The 20,385-nt window shown below is 50.5% G+C and overlaps 1 protein-coding gene across 2 annotated transcripts in view; it reads right to left on the bottom strand.

Moving 5' to 3' along the window:
• Positions 1-18,677, bottom strand: part of NOL6 (nucleolar protein 6) — a 35,866-nt gene extending 17,189 nt beyond the window's left edge. The window contains exons 1-15 of one of the 2 annotated variants that reach the window (XM_079329916.1): positions 18,315-18,677; positions 9,429-9,641; positions 7,985-8,101; positions 7,487-7,666; positions 6,718-6,886; positions 5,844-5,978; positions 5,525-5,688; positions 5,216-5,336; positions 4,836-4,894; positions 4,573-4,674; positions 3,938-4,053; positions 3,398-3,575; positions 2,878-3,000; positions 2,574-2,722; positions 1,780-1,855 (exon numbers count right to left, since the gene is read on the bottom strand). In XM_079329916.1, the coding sequence (XP_079186042.1) occupies positions 1,780-1,855; positions 2,574-2,722; positions 2,878-3,000; positions 3,398-3,575; positions 3,938-4,053; positions 4,573-4,674; positions 4,836-4,894; positions 5,216-5,336; positions 5,525-5,688; positions 5,844-5,978; positions 6,718-6,886; positions 7,487-7,495 (1,401 nt within the window). In that variant the 5' untranslated portion in view covers positions 7,496-7,666; positions 7,985-8,101; positions 9,429-9,641; positions 18,315-18,677. Of the gene's footprint in view, positions 1-1,779; positions 1,856-2,573; positions 2,723-2,877; positions 3,001-3,397; positions 3,576-3,937; positions 4,054-4,572; positions 4,675-4,835; positions 4,895-5,215; positions 5,337-5,524; positions 5,689-5,843; positions 5,979-6,717; positions 6,887-7,486; positions 7,667-7,984; positions 8,102-9,428; positions 9,642-9,766; positions 9,844-18,314 lie in introns of those variants that run through there. The other variant, XM_079329915.1, reaches the window with a different exon arrangement.
• Positions 18,678-20,385: the final 1,708 nt, after the last annotated feature.

The following is a 20,385-nucleotide window of genomic DNA, read 5'->3' as shown; positions in this document are numbered from 1 at the left end:
CATTCAGAGCACCACAGAAACCCTGTAGAGTACAGTGAAGAGTCACCAGAAGGGATAATTGGTGTTGCCCTTACTCCTTCCACCTCCTCAAATAACAGCAGAGCAGCCTGAACAGGGAAGACACATTGGTGACACCAAACACCCGCTCAGAGGCAGCTGAGAGTCACACAAGGAGCCAGCCTGCCTGGAGTTTTCCACCCTGGGCTCTCTGGTGGAGCAGCAGCACCCTCTGCGGGGTGTGCCACGAATGGCAAACCCATCCTGCTTGTGGCTGCACCCTTCCTCTGCCTCCATCCTGCATATCCTCGCATTGCTGGCTCTCCAGCCTGTCTGCACACAGCTGGAGGAGCAAAAACCCTGTACGCAGTACCCCATACTCAACAGCAACTTTCTCCTTTGCTCCTCAAGGACTGGCAACATCAGAACTCCTAAGCACCCCTCAGGCTCCAGGAAAACACATCCCCTTGGGTGTCAGACACTTGGGTGTCTGACATCTGTCATCAGCCCTGCTAACCCCAGACCAGCCTGAAGAGACACAGCACACAGATCTTCCTGCCTCACCTCACAACAGGCTGTGAAAACCAGCATCTCATCCCAAATCTGACACCCAACTCCGCCCAACTGCAACTGGTCCTGGCACAGGAAATCCTTTCCATCAAATGTGCATCTCTTTCATCTTAAAAAGTAGAAAGGAAAAGATTTCTTCCTCCATTCAACAGCCAGGTAAAAAGCAGGCTGTACTGATGCCTTTTCAGGACTACCTAAAAACAGAGGCCAGACAAAATTAAGGGAATAAGAGTGGCCATATTTACTGAAGGGCCTTCAGGTACATTTTGTGCCAGATGAAGCCTCCCCAGGGGCTACACTCAAAAAATGCATGATGGGTCATGGGTTTCCATACTTTTACAATTTTGGTTCATTTGCATATTGGGGTTAATCTTCCAGTTACAGCTTCAGATAATGAAGTCATTCACACCAAGTTTGCTCCCAACCAACTCACTTTTGTTTATACCTTTCAGGGCCTGAGACAGTGAGGTGTACTTCAGTCCCTCTGATTTTTGAGAAGTCCCTTTGAGAGATGACTTGTTTAGTCTGATCAAAATGTGGAGACAGTAGCTGACACCCCATATGGAGTTTAAAGTTATATGCTGAAAAATTGCAGGATTACAGATATATGAAAAACAAACTCTAAAATCCTAAGGCACCAGTACAGAAATACCCATGAAGTGTGCCAAAGGGCTCACAGCTCATCTCCAGATTTGATTTTCACACGTTGGAAAGCAGAAGTTGTAAGAAGGGACATTTCCCAGCCTCTAAGATGCACCTTTTGTGTCTGAAGGTGGAGTTTCTTTGTTTTGGCTCCATTTAGATGGAGCACAATCTAGCACTTTGCAATATGCCAAGAAAGATACTTCTCCTGTGTTTGTCAGCTGGATTCAAGAGATGGCAGCACAGAATTGTCCGGCCTGTGTTCTAAAGGATGCAGTACCTCAGAGGAACACTGTGGGACAGTAATATATCCTCAGGCATGGGAACAGAAGGGCAAAAACAGAGAATAGGAGAGTGGGGTGCTAACAAGGGAAAATGAGGTCTAGGGGATGCTAAAGCAAGAGGATTTCATCAGCTACGCATTGGCTGCCATGAAAGACTTGGTAGATCCTTACCCTTACTACATTCTCTTGGGAACCACCCAGCTGCCACTCAAATGACCTCCCCACAGCCCTTCCCTCACTGCTCTTCCTGGAGAGAGCCCCAACTCCAGCAGGGAAGCAGTCATACCTCTTTCCCAGTCCTGATCACAGATTCCAGCAGGGCTCCTCTGTAGCAGATGGAGGACTCAGGAATGTCTGCATGGCTGTGTGGGAAAAGACAACAGAGCATTAGAGCTACAACATGCCAGCCTATTGATCCTATTGACACTGCAAGGGTCAGCCCAAGGATGAGCAACCCCACTCTAAAGAAGGTCCTGGTGAAAAAACAAATCTCTGAGCTTTCCTCCCTGCCCAAGAAATCCATCCAAAATGAACCAGTAACTTGTGCAGCTTCACAGGATGCAAACCCAAAGCCACCAATGTGCAGGCTTCCCTCACAAGATTCATCCTCAACTCAGGACAAAGAGGCACAGGTTAACCCTCCTTTCTGTGCAAGAGGGCCTCACTTTTGGCAGATGGCATAAACTGTGCAGAGGCTCTCCAATGCCACAGGGAACACACAATCCTATGAACCCCTACAAGGTCTCAAAGGATTTCACTAAAGTGTCCTGCAAGCTCCAGACAGCTTCTCCTCCAGCTCTGAGGAGTGTCCCAGCACCGCATCCACATGTAAGGGCATGCTGCCTTCTTGCCTTTTATATTATGTGCAGCAGAAGCTACAGCAGCAGGTGCCCCTTCCATTCACTCTTGGGAAGTAGATCACAACATTAGGACAGCAGAAAGGACCCCCAGATTTCACAAATCCAAAAACAACCCATAACACCCCACAAAGCAAGAAGCTGACAATGGGGTCACCAGGGACAGGACATATGGCAGAGTGACTCATGGAGGAACCCACAGCTGCTGCTCAGAGCAACTTACAGCTTCAGCAGGTGCCTGATGATCTGCTCAGGAATGAGGCGCTTCTGGCAGACAGTGCTGGCCTCCCACACCACAGCCTCACAGATGCTCCCATCCTGGAACCGACGCAGCTCGGACTTCTCTCCCCAGAAGGTCCGGAACTCCAAGGCCTGTGAGGGGACATGGACCAAGCCAAAGCAGTGACACAGGTCACTTCTGGGCCAGCCACAAAACCTTCCCAGAATCACCAGCCAGCCTCCCAGCGTCTTCATGCACAGCACAGCACCAGCTCTGCTCTTACTCAGCACAAGCAGGCGCCCCTCACCTCGGGGTGATCAGCCTGAGGACCCTTCTCCAGCATGCTGGCAGCAAACTCTGGGACAAACAGGAGCCCAAACGTCAGGGGCCCGATGTCCTTGTGTTTTGGGGGCTCAGCATCAATTGGCCACTGTGGGAAAAGGAGGAACATGAAGCACAAGGAGAAATGAGGTTTCTGGAGCAGCAGCTGCTGGGATATTGGGACACTAGATGAACCTTCTGCTACATTCTCCCAGGTGCCCAGACAAGCACAGACAGGGAAAGTCTCATCTAATAGGTCTCCCCGATGACAAGAATAGTTGTCTTCACCCTGCCCCATTACTGGACCAGGACTTATGCCCAGACGAAACAACACAGCTGCATCCCACAGCCCAGTGCACAGCCTCAGATTCCATATTCCCAACAAAGGAGACAAGCCTGTCTCCTTCCCCAGTGAGCAAGGGAAGTGGTCTGTAGTGCCACAAGAGAGAGTTGAGACCCCACAAGCTGCAAAGGATGCAGTGCCATTGCCAAGCTCCATTAATTACCTCGGAGATCTGGGGCAGGGAGTGAGCCACAAGCTGTGCTCTCTGGGACAGACCACGTGCCAGCAGCGAGACAATGAAGGGCAGGGCTGCAGCCACGTAGTTCCCACCCCGATCCATCAGCTCATTCAGCAGCTGCATCTTCTTGCAGGTACCCTGCAGCTTGGAGACATGCTTCAGGCTACAGAGAAGAAGAGAAGCTGGTCACCTACCTCTGCCACCAAATCCTTTCTGAGAGAGGGATATGTTAGAGGATGGATAAAATAGGGAACTGAGGGTCCTAGGATGGGTACTACAAGAATGCCTCTGGCATCTTGGTTAGTGTTTCCAAGGCTTAAACACTGCTCCCCTCCTCTGGGAGGTATCTAGACCAGTAAAAGTGGAAAAGCCCAGTGCAAGGAGGCTCCAGTGTCAATCTCAGAGCTTAGAAGAGCCACTTCACACCATGTAAATTCAAATCTAATCCAGACCAAAGCCAGAAGTAGCTCGCTTCTCTTTGAGCAGGCTCCCTCAGCACTACCCCACCAGCACAGTGAGACTCACTGGAAGACGTGGTCAAAGGTCCTGAGCATGGGCTTTGGGGTCATGAGCAGCACCTGGAAGCCATCCACCATCCGGTCATCCAAAATCTCCATAGAGCGCTTGGCTTCGAACTGGACCTGAGCAAGGAGGGAAGGCAATGCAGAAGCATGAATGCAAAGGGAGAAGGAAAGCAAATCCCTCCAGCAGTGGCCACTTGTGCTTCCCCCACCAATCAGGGCCAGCCCATTCCACAGTCAGCAGCACACTTTGATCCCAGTCTCTGTCCTTAGCATGAAGCCAAGCAACAAACAGCTTTCACTGCTGGCCAAACAGCCCCTTCTTGACATCCCTGACATCAAGGTGATTTTTCTTCTCCTTGATAACAGTTACATCTACTAAGCAGCTGCTTGGCTTCACCCAAAGGTGCACATAAAGAGGGAAACAACTTTCCCACACCAAACAAGCAAGGCTGGTGAGACAGCATTACATCTAAATCTCCAAATTCACTTCCAAGCTTCAAAGCTGGAGATGTTAAAAGCTAAGAAAGCCACAATGAATGCCCTCCCTTGGTCCTACACCCTCTTCGAAATTATTTGACCATTTTGCCTGTCTAAGCTCACCCCTAAGACAAGAAGCCACCACAACCTGCTCAGTACCTGGTGGTATTTGCTGGCAGTCATATCAGCACAGAGATTCACCAGTCCAGAGGGATCCACAAAGACCACTTCAAATGCCTGGTGGAAATCATCCAGGACAGGCTAGAAAAGCAAACATGGTCCTTAGTGCTGCAGCACATCTTATACACCAAGACACCCCAAGACTGTTACCACCTACAATCCCTGCAACAGCCATCCCTGCCCCCAGGAGCAATGGCAGTACAGACACACACAGGCACAAGACCCCTCAGAGAGCTGCTTACCAGGGAGGGATCAGCATCCTTGGCTAGACTGATCCCTGTCACACTCAGGTCAGTGGTGGCTGTGGACAGACAGAAAGGAACAAGTCACACCACCATGCCCACCTCTCCCCCTGGTGACAGTGGCACAGTTACATGTCAATAGACCAAGGTCTCACAATGCCAACAGTGCTACAATACAGTGCTGGCCTCCGCCTTATGATGGCATTTACCCACCTCTGCAAGCTGCACCATCCAGCCCTAGTCTGTTGACTCATCCCCTCCTGTTAATCCCACCCACAGGGGCTCAGCATTATGGCCTCTCTGCCTCGTCTCCCACTGTCCTCAGGCTTTGTGCAGAGACACCAACCTTCCCCTGAACAGAGAGGCCCCTGGAAACTCACCCAGAAACTGCAGAGTGCTCCTCAACACCTGGTACCCGCTCATCATCTTGACAATCTTGCGCTTCATCAGCAGGTAGGCAACAAGCATGGAGACCAAGAAGCCACTGAAGCACCCCAAGCCCTGTGAAAAGAGGTACCACAAGCCCACGGCAACCCACAGGTTAGAATGGAACCACCATGAAACCCTAATACAGCTCAAAGCAAAGAAACAAGCCACCACCCCACCCACCAGGACCAAAGCACCACCCTTCTGCCCTGGAAAGAAGAGCAGGCCAAAGGCAGGTTAACCCACTGTGGCACAGGACACACCTTGCTGAGCTGCCGCTGGTTCAGCCAAACTTTGAGGAGGGCCAGGCCATCTTTCATGCCTGGGAAGTCTGTGGCTGCATTAGACAATAAATGCAGGTGGGAGAGCATCACTGTGTCACAGAGGATGGAGTTGTTGTAGTGTGGGGTTGGGGGCTCGGTGGCTCCTGTGTGGGGAGATCACAGCACAGTGATCCAACAGTGGTTGGACCCAACCACCAACCGCCCGCCCACAGGAAAGGGCTGAAGTGAACCCACCTGCAGGCACTGGCAGCTGTCTCTGCCTGAAACAAACAGCCCCATGTCCAGCCCCAGGCCATACCTTCTTTGGGGGTGCCCTGCTCCATGAACCAGGCAGTGCGGACGTTGTTCTTGCTGGGATAGAAGCGGCTGGGTTTGAAGAGACCCGGGTCGGGACAAGCATGGAGTCGCACAGTGACCATCTTCTCATCCTTGCCTGTAAGCACACAAGGGTACATGTCAGAGACTAAACTGGGGAAACACAGGGAACCCCCAGCCTGGGGAAAGGCTGAAGCTCCTTCCCAGCAAAGCTGTGCAGCAGTGGAAATCATCTCAGAGCAAGGAGTGACCACATCCCAGCCAGTGGTGACCTTGCAGTCACACAACTCATGCCCCAGGCCCACTTTCCTCCCCACTGCCCAGCCTGACACCCCAGCCTGTCATGGCCTTGCCATGCCACATCTGCCCCAGACCCCAATCCACTATCTCCGGAGGGCTGTGGGAACAAGTAGCACTTGGCAGTCCATGCATCCCACATCATCTCATTAGGGAAGAGACAGACTGCACAAGAGTTCCTGGGGAAGGCAGGAGGACAGTGGGGAACAGGGCTGGGGAGAGCAGGAAGGAAGGGCAGTGCTGGATACAGGTGTGTTTGGTAGGGTTTACTTTTTCACTCCTTCAAGTACACCCAGGATGTGCCAGCCAGTGAGGCCAAGCCTGGAGAGCCCAGCCAAGCTGCAGAGGAGGACTGGGAAGGGGACAGACCCTGAGGACTAGACTCTGGGTGAAAAGAAAAACAGCTGAGAAGCACACAAAATTTATCACAGATTGTGATGGCAACCCCAGATTGGTCCATCTCCAAAGGGCTGTTAAATGGCATGAGACCACTATCACCACCCTCCACCCAACACCAGTACCCAGCCACACCCCACACCAGAACAAGGCTTAAGAGCCACCTTGAGGCCTCAGGAGCAGGATGGGCTTCAGGTGGTTGCTGTTCATGTAGGCAAACTTCACACTGCCAAAGAGCTTCTCCTTGGACAAATGCTGAGCAATGTGTGATAGGTACAGGGCTCTCTTCCGATGGTAGCGCTGATTCAAATTGTCTTTGTCCTGAAAGATTTCCTGGAAAAAAAGGGACAGGACAATGCCACCTCACCTCCCTGCTGATTTCAGTTCAGCTCAAGTCACCCCACCACCCACAGCCCTCCCTGGCCCCACAGGCAGCCCTCTCTCAGCCGCAAGGAGCTCCAAGCTGGTGAGGAGCTTGTTGCTGGCTCACCAGGCTCCAGGACTGCAGGAGACAAAAGCAGTCGTGCAGCCAAACAGGGTGTGCTTGATCTCAAGCTTTTCTTCCAAGCAAGTCTGGGCAGCAAGGGGAGGTTACCACTCTCCAAACATCTCCCTCCCTTTAATACAGTCTTATGAGCTGGGGTAGAAGTGCAATTGGATACAAAAACAGAAGGCCTGCATCTCCCTGGCAATGTTCAGTTCAGGCAGAGAGAAGGAAGATCTTGATGAGGAAATAGGATCAAACAGCTGCAAGCTCTGATAGAGCAGGAGGCCAGACCAAGCTCCCCAGCCCCTTGTGGGAATCACCCTGCATATTCAGATATGTCACCTTACTGAGGAATGGAGTGGGCAGAGCAAGGCAGAAGTTATGGACAACAGGAGAGGCTCTGGCAGGCCCCAAAGCCATTTAAGAGGTGGCACAGCCAGACTCACCCTTGGCATGGTCACTGCAATGTCCACGTTGATCTCTGGCCTAATGCAGGTGCCCAGCAGGTAACTGCCCACCACCTTCAGCTCAGCTGGGGGCACAAAATGGAACCTTCCCTTGACGTTGAACGGCACTTGCAGGAACGGGACCTTCACATCCTCGGAAAGCCAGGACTGGTCAGTGAGCTGGGAACAGACAGGACACACAAAAGACTCTGAGCATCAACAGCAGCAGGGACCAAGACCCTGCTCCCACACAGCTACAGCCAGAGCTTTAAGACGGTGTACCCCCTTCCTCCTCAAAAAAAAGAACCAACCCAAACCAAAACAAAACAAACAGGAAAAAAAAAAAACAAAAACAAAAAAACCCAACAAGGTATTATTTTTTCAGCCCCTAAGGGAGACAGTCCACAAGTAGCTCTGCTTGTAGAGGAACAGGTGAGCTTGCTCCTACTCTATCCAGGACAGGGGTCTTGCCACCTCTTCTATAACCCTGGAACATACTTCAGTTTCTGGAGTCTCTGGGATGGCACCCAGCAGGCTGTTAATTTCATGGAGGAAGGCATCAATCTTCTTCTTCTTCGTCTCCTTCAGTGTCACCTCCTTCAAAAGCTCTTCAATCTGTAGGGGGAAAGGGGATCATCAAAGGCAGTTGTAACACTGGAATTGCTCCTGACTTTTACCTTGTCTTCCAGCACCAACCATGAGCCGGCTCCAAAGGGCACCTTGTGAGCTGGGGAACACACCAAACTCTTCACAAATCCTGCCTGAAGCTGGCAGTTTGATCAGTTCCTGCCATTTTCTGCGAGTGCTGAATTGCAATCATCTCCATCCCAACCAAGGTCCAGGCAAAAGCCCTGATGTAATTCACACAATCACAGTTCTCAGGAAGGCTGTTTGTTTGACAGAGAATCAGCTGCAGGAAACAATCACACAGATCCCCACCACAAACCAGGCCCTAGAGATCCTGCAACTCACACCGGCAGGTGGCTAGGAGATCCGAGCTGTTCCTCATAAAAATCACCAATATCAGAACCACCTGAGGGAAGGGATGCCATCCAGGGGAACCTGGACAAGCTCAAGGAGTAGGCCCATGAGAATCTTGTGAAGCTCAACAATACCATGTGCAAGGTGTTGAATCTGGCTTGGGGGATGAACAGATGGAGCAGCCCTGCCCAGAAGGACTTGGGGGTGCTGTGGGTGAGAGGCTGGACATGCCCCAGCCATGGCACTGACAGCCCAGAGAGCCAAACGTGTCCTGGGCTGCATCCAGAGCCCCGTGGGCAGCAGGGCAGGGAGGGGATTCTGCCCCTCTGCTCTGCTCTGCTGAGACCACCTGGAGCACTGCACCAGAGCTGGGGTCCCTGCACAGGAGGGACAGGGACCTGCTGGAGAGAGACCAGAGGAGGCACCAAGGTGATCAGAGGGATGGAGCATCTCTGCTGTGAGGAAAGGCTGAAATTGGGATTGTTCAGCCTGGAGAAAAGAAGGCTCTGAGGAGACTTATTGTGGCTTTCCAGTACCAGGGCTACAAGAGGACTGGAAAAGGACTTTTTATGAGAAGATATAGTGATAGAAAACGGGCTTTGAATTGAAAGAGAGTAGGTTTAGATGAAAAATTTGGACGAAACTCTTCTCTGTGAAGGTGTTGGGGCACTGGCAGAGATTGCCCAGAGAAGCAGTGGGTGCCGCATTTCTCGGAGCGTTCAAGGCCAGGCTGGATGGAGCTCTGAGCAACCTTGTCTAGCGGAAGGTGACCCGGGGTGGGGCGGGGGGGAGGGTTGAAACCAGATGATCTTTAAATGTCCCTTCGACCCAAAATGCTCTATGATTCTACGATCCAGTTACCAGTTGATCTTCTCCTAACACAGACAGCCTGATAACCCAGGTCATCTCCGAGCGCGGGATCCCGCCGCCCCCGCGCTCCCCCCGTGGGACCCCGGCTGACCTGCAGGCGGAGCAGGCTGGAGTGGAACAGATCCTCCGTCTCCTTCAACTGCGTCAGCTCCTCGCTGGTCGGCGGCTTGTAGAGCTCGGCGCGGCTCAGCTTGGCCGGCTGCGGGTCTGCGGCTGCCGGGGCAGCCCTCTTCCCGCGCCGCACCGCGCCGCCGGCGCGGGGCTCTGGGCCCTGCTCCGCCTCCTCCGCCGCCTCCGGAGAGCCCTGCGGGGAGAACACAGCACAGCATGGCTCGGCTCGGCTCGGCTCGGCTCGGCTCGGCTCGGCTCGGCTCGGTTCGACTCGGTTCGGTCCCGCGATCCCCCTGCCCCGGCCCCGCTGCCTCTCACCGCCATGGCCGCCGCCCACGTGGGCTCCCGTCACCACGTGCGGCGCCGCGCGCCCCGCCGGCCGCCGACCGCCGCTCCCTATTGGCCGCGCGTGAAGAGCGGCGTCTCCCATTGGCCCCACCGCCAGTGTCCCGCCCACTGGGGGCGTGTCCGCAGCGCCGCTCTGTTTCCGCAGCAATGGCGGCGGTGTTAGCGGGCCTCGTGGGCCGCGGGCTTGCTGAAATCGCCGCCTTTCACCCCAAAACTGCGGCTCTCGGGGCAGTGAGACGGACTTGCGCCTTCAGGCGGGCGAGCGCGGGGCCGTCTGCGCGCCGCAGATCCCGGTTGTGGCATTTGGTGCTTAATCGGGGTGGACACGCTGGATGTGGCCTGCCGAGAGCCTGAGCCCGCCTGGCCCGCAGGAACCGACACCGGGAGCCAGGAAAGTCCTGGAGGAGCGGGCACCGGGAGCCAGGAAAACCCTTCTGGCCTGGAGGAGCGGGCTCCGGGAGTCATCATCCTCCTGGCCAGCTTCCGCAGGGACTGGGAAAGACACCAGGAGCTAGTGGCATCCTACGTGCAGATTATTGAAGTGGGAGGAATATCTCTTTTATGTAAATTAGATATATATGTCTTCTGTAGAAGCACCTCTGAACACCAGGTCCGATCAGGCTTGGGTTGTCAGGGCATTTAAAAGACCACACCATGAGTTCCTCTGAACAGATTTTGGACCCATGTAACTTTAATTCTCTTTCCAGCTCTTTGGATGGCTTTTGCATAACTGTAGTCAGTTAATTCACTTCTCTGCACCCTACCATGAAACAGGGATGCTGTTTCATGTGCACCCCTGGAGTCTGCTATCCCCATGCCAGGTCCAAATTCTCCCTGAACCCTGGCCCCACTCAGTACCACTTTTTCCCTGCACTTTGAGAACACTTACAAGCAGGGTGTCTTCAAAAGCAAATGTGTAGGCTTCTTATGACAGAGGGTAGAAGATCCAAGTATCCATCCTGAAGGAAAACACGGGAGTTGAGAGGACTCAGTGAAGTAAGCTGAGCTCCATCCACCTCAGAGGACCCCTGAGCTAGATGAGCCCACTGCTCATAGGCTGTTGGCAAACAAGCAGCTTTAGGGTAAAAGCTATGCTCTGTTGGAGGCAGGGGATGTTTGCAGCTGATACTCTGTGCCCTGCAGGTCTTTCATGTGTCCGACTTGCCTCAGAGCAGGGCAGGCTCTCACCCATTCCTGTGCTAGGGCAAGCAGAGTTATGCCATGTCCTGCCCAGCTGCAGAGCTCTTTTCCCCACTGCAGCATTTCTGCCTGGGACATCAAGGTGCCAAGCTCCTGCTCAAGGCATTGTTTCTGTTCCCAAAGAAGGCTGGCACCTGAGCTGCTGCTTGGCTGGGGCAGCCATCAACATCATTGCCAAGAGTCCCTCAAGCCTCTCATCCTTCCCTCATATTTAATGACTTCCATGCAGGGAAATCTGCTGGAAGTGGAGTCTCAGCCTTGTGTCAACTTGGCTACAAGGACTCCTGCAGGTGGGCATTTGGTTCCTGCTTTCCAAGGAGAGTGTCTGGAGAACTGAGTGCTGCATTTGGGGAGCACACCCCTCACACAAGCAACTTGTGGCAGGGATGCAGGTGGTGGCTGTGATGCCTGTGATTACCTTTCACATTTCTCAGTTTCTGTGCTGACTTGGTGTGGGACTCTGAATTTCATATTAAGTGTTGGTAGGTTCTCTTCACAGAGTAGTTAGACAATCATTTTCCAGCCTGAGAATCAAGGGCAACCATTACCCAAAAAGCATAAACAATGGAAAAGTGAAGGGAGCAGACCAGGAGGATGGGACTTCAAAACCTGAGGCTGTAATTGGACAATTAACCCTAATATGTAAATGGACCGAAACTTATAAAAGTGTAAAAACTCATGACTAGTATCCATCTTGGATCTATCCTGGGTGTAGCTCTGGCCAGTCTCCTGCTCTGCCTGAAGTGTATTCTCTTAATGCCTTTCAATAAATACCCACTTTAACTCTGGTCTCTGTTCCAGATCAGCCTCTCACAGGCATCAGTTCTGGTGTGACATGAGCCTTCTGGTCCCCTTTAGTGCTCATGGCAGTTCCTGCCTGGCTGCTGCTGCATTACAGCCTCTCTGGAGTAGCAACTTCCCCAACTCTCTCCAGAGGATCCCAGGAAAATATTTTTGCTGATTATAACCTCCAAATCATTTTTTCATCCATCTCAGTGGCCTGGGCCAGATTCCTCAGGTTTAACACTCAACCTTGAGCTGGATAGACAAATCCCCTGCATCCAGGCACACACTTCCCTGCATTCTAAAGCTGCCTCCAGAATTGACTTTCAGGTAGTGTGGATATTTACCTCCTCTCCAGTTTTGCAAGTAATTCCTAAGTACAGCCTCAGCGATTCCACCAAGTAAGAATCCTAAATTTGTAAGTAGTAAGGTAACTTTGTAGTAAGCTCCTAACTTTGGACATCTTTATCCTCCCAAAAAAATCCAGTTTCTCGGCTGGAGGAGCTCCTGTTCCTCCCCTTTCCTAACAGGGCTAGGACTGCCACACTTAGCTCTGCTCAACCCCCCAGTGATTCACTGCCAGACACCTGTGCTGTGGCCATACCTGCAATGTCAGGCTCCTCTCTTTTTTAAGGGGAGGGTAATTACAGCCTTGTGCAGGATTTTTAGGAAGGTTGGGCAAACCAGTTTCGTCATCCCTGTCCCCAAGGACATATCCTCATATTGCCTGAGAGCAGCAGGGGAGGAGGGACTCACTCAGGGGCAGATCCAGGCTGAGTTGCTGGGGTGTCCATTATGGAAATCCCACAGCATCCCCTATGCACCCCAGCTGTTCCTGGGATTGTAAGTGTAGAAGAAGAGATTACAGTCAACCTTGCCCCTGAAAAATCACAGTTGTACTAATTGCCAAAGAAGAGGAACAGCCTTGCCCTTAAGGGGTCACAGCTGTGACTAATAAAGATAAGTGTGATAAAAGCAGTGGTTTGGGTGGTCAGGAGGGTTTTGGAGGCAGAAGGCCTGGAAACAGAGGAGCTCTGAGGAAGGAGGAACAATCCGGAGAGACACAAAGAAGAACAAAACAAGGAAGAGAGTTGCTGCTGTAAAAGAGCTGCTGTGAGGTCAGTCTGGGTCTGATGGAGTTGGAGCCTGCAGCCATAGCTGAGCTGGGTGAAAACCTCCAGTCGGAGTCTGCAAGCCACTACTTGCAGTCATAGTCCAGTAGGAAATTGCCAGCAGTCAGAATCTGCTGTTGGACCCTACAGCAGGAGCTTGCTATAGTCAGAGTCAGGATGGCTACACTGTAAAGAATAAACTGGGACCCTTTTCACGTTGTTGAACGAGACTCTGTGTCTTTGCTCATTTCTACCCCTAACGAGAGGCGTGCACCAGGGATGGCATGTAATACCCAACTAGTGTGGACAAATGAGTTCAGGGCCTATTCTGGGTCCATGGTGGGGTTTAGGGGACTGGGAGCAACAGGACAGGTCAGTTCCTGGATGTGTCACCTCAGGACACCCTGGCCAGCTTGGTAGTGGGGAGTAGGACCACTGATGCTTGCCCCAGAACAGGTTCTTTCATAAAGCATTTCAGCACATAGTGAGTCATTAATTACACCTAATCCACAATGCTAATAGTGGTAATATTAATCTTAAAACAAGAATTTACCATATTCCATACCATGTGCTGGCCCTTGCAGGTATCACGCACCTCCTCCTATCCTGCCTTGCTCAAAGAACCACTGCTGAGCTCCTGCTTCTTGTTATGCTTCATCCTTGCTGCCCAGAAACACCTGGGGCATTGAAGAAATGTTCCCTGCACTCTGACCCTAGGAATCTGGGACTTCTCACCTCAGATGAAGCCATTCCCAGGTGGGTTTTCAACAATGCTGAGCATTCCCAAACTGCGTACTAGCATCTCCTCAGCATGACCTTTTGGAGCTCCAGCTTTCCCAAGAGGCACAAACAGCAATGTGGCATCAATGCACCCCTGGGAAAATCCCACTCTGCTAATATGGCAGAGAGGCCACTGGGAGCACGTGGAGCCACATCCTCGGTGCTGTTTCCTGGGAGCCTGAGCTCCCTGGGCCCAGCAGCACACGGCTCAAGGCACACCTGTGTGCACACACATCCCCGCTCCCGCGGCTCCTGGCTCAGGAATGCTGCCGCCATCCCGCGCAGCTGCCGAGCAGGTTTAGCGGTCACATTGATCCCGGCTTGTGCTGTATCCGCTTAACCCCCGCACCGGCTTGTCCCCTCCTGGGGTCTCTTCCCAAAAACACCACTGCTGTGGAAATGCTCTGCGCCCCTGGCAGCAGTGGAGAGCGAAACTTGCAGCAAAAACCTTGGCACAACCCTGTAACTTGGAATCGTCTGCAAGCAAAGCCAGCTCCTGTTCAGAGCTTCCCCCCTTCAAGATTTTTGCACCTATTCCTAACTCTCTTTGGCTACCCCATGGCCGGCTTCTTTTTTACCAAGTACTCCAAAATATCATCCCAGTGATAACACCTGGACATGGCACTTCTCACTGCATGGCAGCTTTCACACAGATTTGCTGGAGTTTCTTGCTTCTTCTGCAGCACGGGTGGGGGGAGCTCTGTCCCACTTCAATAAATCTGCATTTCACTGTATGATTAAATAGTTCCTCCCTTTGGTTTCTGTAGTATTTTCAAGTGGTTTAAATTCTCAAGTATTGACACACGACAGAGCAATTTGTAACTCCCAAAAATAACCTGGCACACAGGCTAATGACACACTCCCATAATGTTTGACCGTTCATCTCACGTATGGCTGTATCACAGAAACGTGTAGCTACTGAGCAATCTTCACAACGGCCAAGAGGTGGAGGACTTCATCAGGGCAAAAGGGTTGGATAAGGCAGATGTTTGTAGTTTTAACTTCAAAGCATTGCAGTTTTAAACTAAACCTTTAAGGCTTCACCTCGGAGTTTAGGTAGACACCCAGTGCATTCCTGGCAGCAAAAAAAAACAAGGTCCAAGGAGTGCTGGAGCCCAGACACGCCTGTGGGATGGAGTTAGAGGGATACCCAGCTCCCTCTGGGAGCTCAGGGACCACCCAGGCAAAACCATCTTGCATTGATTAAAATGAGCCTCAATCATCACTCCTTTCTTGGATGGATGATTGTTTGTTAAGTCTCAGCCATCTGCATTAGGACACAGAAAGCATTTTGCATCTCCCCCCTACCAGCAGAAGCAGAGGCTTCAGGGTTTTACAAGGGCAACACTGAGGTTCACAGGATGGTATAACAGTCTCAGCTCTTCTGGGTGGGTCAAATGCTGGAATTGTGTATTAGACACCCTGTCTGATGGGTGGAGGAAGGGGGGGAAGAAAATTTAAAATAATAATAAAAAAAGAAAGAATAACCAATCCCCAATCCATACATATATATCAGAGGCAGAGAGGGAGAGACTGATTTTGACTGCCTGAAGTCAGTATCTGGCAGCTTTATCTCAAAATCAGTGATCTGAGTTACACAAAAAGAACTAATGGAAAGTTGATATGCTTTGAAATGTGCCGGCAGTTTTCCCTCCTCTTAAATTACCAATTTGTCTTTTGCATAGATTGTTTTATGTATCTTGTTTTTATTCTCTGGTCACTTTGTTTGCTTTATGCAACAGGCAAGAGAGCAAATTTACCTTATTACCTGTCTGTTGCTGGGTTGGCTTTACACATAGCAACAAGGAGAAGAAACCCTTTTCTTCTTTTTTTTTTTTTTTTTTTTTTTTTTTTCTGCTAGTTAAAGACAGCATGCATCTCTAAAAATCACATTGGAGACACTGAAGGAAAGGAAAAGTTCTGTCCTCTTTTCTCTTGCAGTCTTGTCATGTTTTATCAGTGATAAGTTGGTATGCCTTGCCTGTCCCACCAAAGCACCCCTTGCCCATCTCCCTGCAATAGAATAGTGCTCTGTTTCCCAACTACAACAGAAAAAAAATCAGTCTTCAGGGCAGCTCCTGAAGCAAGAGGGAGTGGAGAGAGCCAGGAACATGAAAATATGAGTTTTATTTATTTATGGGTTAAACCTCTGAGTGCCCAATGACCTGGCAATGTGAGTGCCCCCACTGCCTTTCATCCAAGCCCAACTTGCATACTGCTGAACAAACATCAGCAGAGGTGATGGTGATGATGACCACGATGATGACAACTAGATTAATTGCAATCTTCAAGCACACCTGACTCAGATTTAACAGCTCTGGCCTTTTGTATTCTTTGGTCCAACCCCCCATTCCAATGACTTTTCAGGACAGGTATGTTACATCCTCATTCACCCAATGGGGAATAGAGGCAAGGCAGTGGAGGGTTTTGCTGGAATGCAAATTTCAGGAATTCAGGAAGAGCATTCAGGAAATCCCCTCACAGTTCTCTATTTTGCTTTTGTTTCTCATAGAAACAGAGATTAAGCAACAGTGTTGACTGTGTCTCTGCCACATCCCTCCCAGTTTGTGATTTTCAGCCCACAGGAGCTGCCTCAACTCCAGATGCAGGTGTTTCAGAGCTGATCTGTGGAATTGGGCAGCTCAGCTGGGTGGAGGAGAAAGACCCACATCTTCCACCATGGTGAGGAAGATAGCAAGGCACTCTGAACCACATCACTAGCCTCCAGGCTCCACCTAAGACAGTGCTACCAGAAATCAGCTTCAAAGCTCTGCCACTCCAAGAACACCTTGCAAAATACTTACCCTGTGAGTGCTGAATCCTTCTTTTGCACTGAGATGAGTCCCCAGCATGTGACCTCACCCCATGGTGTGCTTTTGGGCTGGAAGGGAGAAGCACTCTGGCTTTGGACTGGGATGAACCCCTCTTTCCTGGCCCCTACAGCCCCTGCAAAGCTGCTCTGTGAGACAGAGATGTCATCTGCTTAGGTCAGAGGCATCTTCTTTCCCAGCAGGGAAGAGACCTTTGAGGCCTGCATGAGGGTTCTTCCACCAAAATAAAAACTGGGCATCAGCTTTGGGGAATCTTGTCAAATCTTTGCTGACCTTTAGCCTTGTTTGACCTCAAAGAGTAAGAGTTACCTGTCCTGGCTTAGAAACTGGGAAGAGACATGTCCCAAGATGAGTCAGGGGAACACAGGTGAGGCCAGATGCCTCCTGCAGAGAGAGCTGAGGGCTTTGTGCCATTTAACATTCAGGTGAATCCAAAAGTCCCAAAACCCAGGGATGACAGGCATGCCTCCCAGCTGAATGATACCTCATCCTGCGCTGCTGTGCATTGCCAAGCCATGGGCAAAATACTTCCTTGCCCCTGGGGGATGAGCCTCTGTCCTGAAATACGCTGGTTATTGTACCCAAGTTTTATGCTGGAGATGAATAATTCTGTCATTTGGGGTTTCCTTTGCCTCCCCTGGTGTGGGAGGCAACACAAAGAGACAGATCCTACAGGAAGCAGATCTTGCAGTCTGTGTGAGGACTGCAGGAACATCCAGGGAAGAAATTATGGGTGTGGGACAATTTGAAGTCACCTGGCAGATGGTGGGCATCTCACTGTGGGGCATTTCTCTTTGGTTTGTTTTTAAACGATCTGTGGAGTTGTACCCAAGACTCATGGAGCTTTTTATGAAAGGAATGGGTACAAAAGGGAAACAGTATTCAGATCATCATAGCAAAAGATCTCAGTGTCCATGGGAGGAACAGCTGTGCAGGTTGGGAATCTTCTGCAACAAAAACACACCACAGGAAAGGTTATAGCACAGTCTGCAAAGTTACAAGGGGCAGAGTGTGATTGAATAGAAAAGGACCATTTGTCTTTTTCTCCACTGCAAGAATGAGGGCATCAAAAAAAGCTTATCAAGTGGCAGGATCAAAACAAGCCCCAAGCAAGTGATTCTGCACCCAAGCAGAGCATTAGATTGGGCAGCTGTTTGGCACAGGATGTTGCAAATGCCTAAAATTTATTTGTCTTCAAAAATAACTAAACATTTAATGGTAGAAAAATTTACTGAAGGCTATTATGTATAAGTACACTTCTGGCTCAAGGAGTCTGAGTCACGAAAAAATATTGTAGGTTGAAGAAATATTTTGGGGAAGTATTACTTGTCCTTACACCCTTCCAAGGGTGGACTTGCATGAAGATGAGGCATAGATAGGTCCTTGTGGGCTATTTCTAGATTCCAGAATAGAGAAGCAGCCAGCACTGAAACTTCATGTTGGCCTTGACAAGTTTGCTCTACACCTGTGTGAATCTGCTCTCACTGCTGTGCTGTGCAAAGCACCTCCCAGAGGTTCAGGGGGGACAGGACACGTGGCCCCAGCAGGTGGGGACAGAAGATAGTGCCTATCAGGACCTGTGCAAGCAAGTCCTTGGAGATAAGGAAGTGTTTGGGGAATCACTTAGTGCAGTGCCTTGATAGAGCAGCAGCTGCTGACTCTCAAGCCAAGAAACCAACCCTGAAGGTGATGAGATAAAGTGAAGGCAGAGGGAAACCATGACCTGGCAGTGAGAATTTTCAAATTTCCTTTTTCATTCCTGTGACACAGGAAAATGAGATAAAAAGGGAAAATATTCAAAGCAATACATGCCTCAAACAGGCACAGCTCATCCCAGCTGACCCAGATGCAGCTGCAAGATCAGGCTCTGAAAGCTTGTGCAATATCTTCATGGTATTCATGGTCAAGATGCCCTGAGAGGTGTATGAGGAATAGACTGGCAGGAGCAGAATTCAATGTCAAAATATAGGAGCACTTTTCAATCTTCTGGGCTATTTTTCCAGCTGTGTCTATAGAAGAGGCAAGCTCACTGTCTCTAGAACAGCCTCCAAGCTTTCTATTATCCCCATATTAGTATTTTTCATTGGGTGGCTGCACACTGCACTCTACACCAAGGGCTCTGCAAAGCACTGTCATCCCTCTCTCTGTGCGCAAAGTATCTCTGTTGCAGCTGGTGTCAGTGCTGACAGAGAGCCTCAGTGTCTCATGTCTCACTCAGCAAACACCTCCAATGTCAATAAAATATTACTCAAATGGCCCCATTGCCAAACTGACCATGACCACAAAACACCTGAAGGGCAGGATGCCATCCAGAGGGACCTGGACAAGCTTGAGGAATGGGCCCATGAGATTCTCATGGGGTTCAACACATGCAAGGCTGCACTTGGGTCGGGGCAAGCCCTGGTATCAGCACAGGCTGGGCATGAACAGATGGAGCAGCCCTGCCCAGAAGGACTTGGGGGTGCTGTGGGTGAGAGGCTGGACATGCCCCAGCCATGGCACTGACAGCCCAGAGAGCCAAACGTGTCCTGGGCTGCATCCAGAGCCCCGTGGGCAGCAGGGCAGGGAGGGGATTCTGCCCCTCTGCTCTGCTCTGCTGAGACCACCTGGAGCACTGCACCAGAGCTGGGGTCTGTGGTATAAAAAAAGCAGAGACCTGTGTGCTAGTGTAGAGTACAGTGGCTGGGGTAGAGTTAATTTTCTTCACAGTTGGTTTTCTTCACAGTTATGGGGCTGTGTTTTGAGTTTGTGCTGAACACAGTGTTGATAACATAGACATGTTTTTGTTATTGCTGAGCAGTAACAAAGAGCCAAAGCATTTTCTGCTTCTCATACCACCACACTGGCGAGAAGACTGCAGGTGCAGAGAGGGCTGGGAGTAGACACAGCCAAGACAGGTGACTCCAGCTGACCAAAGGGGTATTCCAGACCATATGAAATCATGCTCAGTATATGAAGTGTAGGGAAGAAGGAGGTAGGGAGACATTTGGAGCGATGTTTTTTTGTCTTCCCAAGTAACCATTAAGTGTGGTGGAACCCTGCTCTCTTGAAGATGGCTGAACACATCCCTGCCTATGGAAGGCAGTGGATTAATTCCTTGTTTTGCTTTGCTTGTGTGCATGGCTTTTGTTTTTCCTATTAAACTGTCTTTATCTCAAGACACATGTTTTCTCACTTCTACTGTTCTGATTCTCTGCCCAGTCCCACCAGGGAGAGTGGCTGCCTGGGGCTTGGCTGTTGGCTGGGGCTAGACAGACAGGTGGTGGATGCCCCATCCCTGGAAACATCAAGACCAGGCTGGACAAGGCTCTGAGCAACCTGCTGTAGTTGAAGATGTCCCTGCTCACTGCTGAGGGTAGAACCAGATGCCCTTTAAAATCCCTTCCAGCCCAAGCCATTCTGATTCCATGATTCAGTAAGTGAGAATCCTTTTGTTTTCTCCTGCTTTATTTACCAGGGCTTTGGAAATACCTCCATGGTTTGGAACAGCCAGAAGCTTCAGAGCTCCTATTTTCCAAGAGCCAGATAAAATATTACTCAAATGGCTTTTATTATTTATTAATCATTAGAATATGAGGAGTAACAGCAGGGTAATTTGATTGTGCTCTGTTATCAGAAGTTTTGACAGCTTTTGCAGGTTTCTAGACAGCAAGTAGATGTGAAAGAAACATATGTATATATATTTCATCTACATGTGAAAGGCAGTATGTGAGTGACTGTAAACAAAATATTTGGAAGGTTAGGGCAGTAGACTAAATGGGATAAAATTTTCACATGTATGAAGAAACCCCACAGAAAAATGCCCTATGGTATTGAAAATTGCTCTGGAAGAAGCAGCTTTATACATTACAGGACAAGCTAGGCACACTGTGTGCAAACTCTT

This window comes from Erithacus rubecula (assembly GCF_903797595.1).
Source record: "Erithacus rubecula genome assembly, chromosome: Z".
Taxonomy (NCBI): Eukaryota; Metazoa; Chordata; class Aves; order Passeriformes; family Muscicapidae; genus Erithacus; species Erithacus rubecula.
Note: the sequence above shows the minus strand (reverse complement) of the source record. Positions and strands in the feature narration are given on the sequence as shown.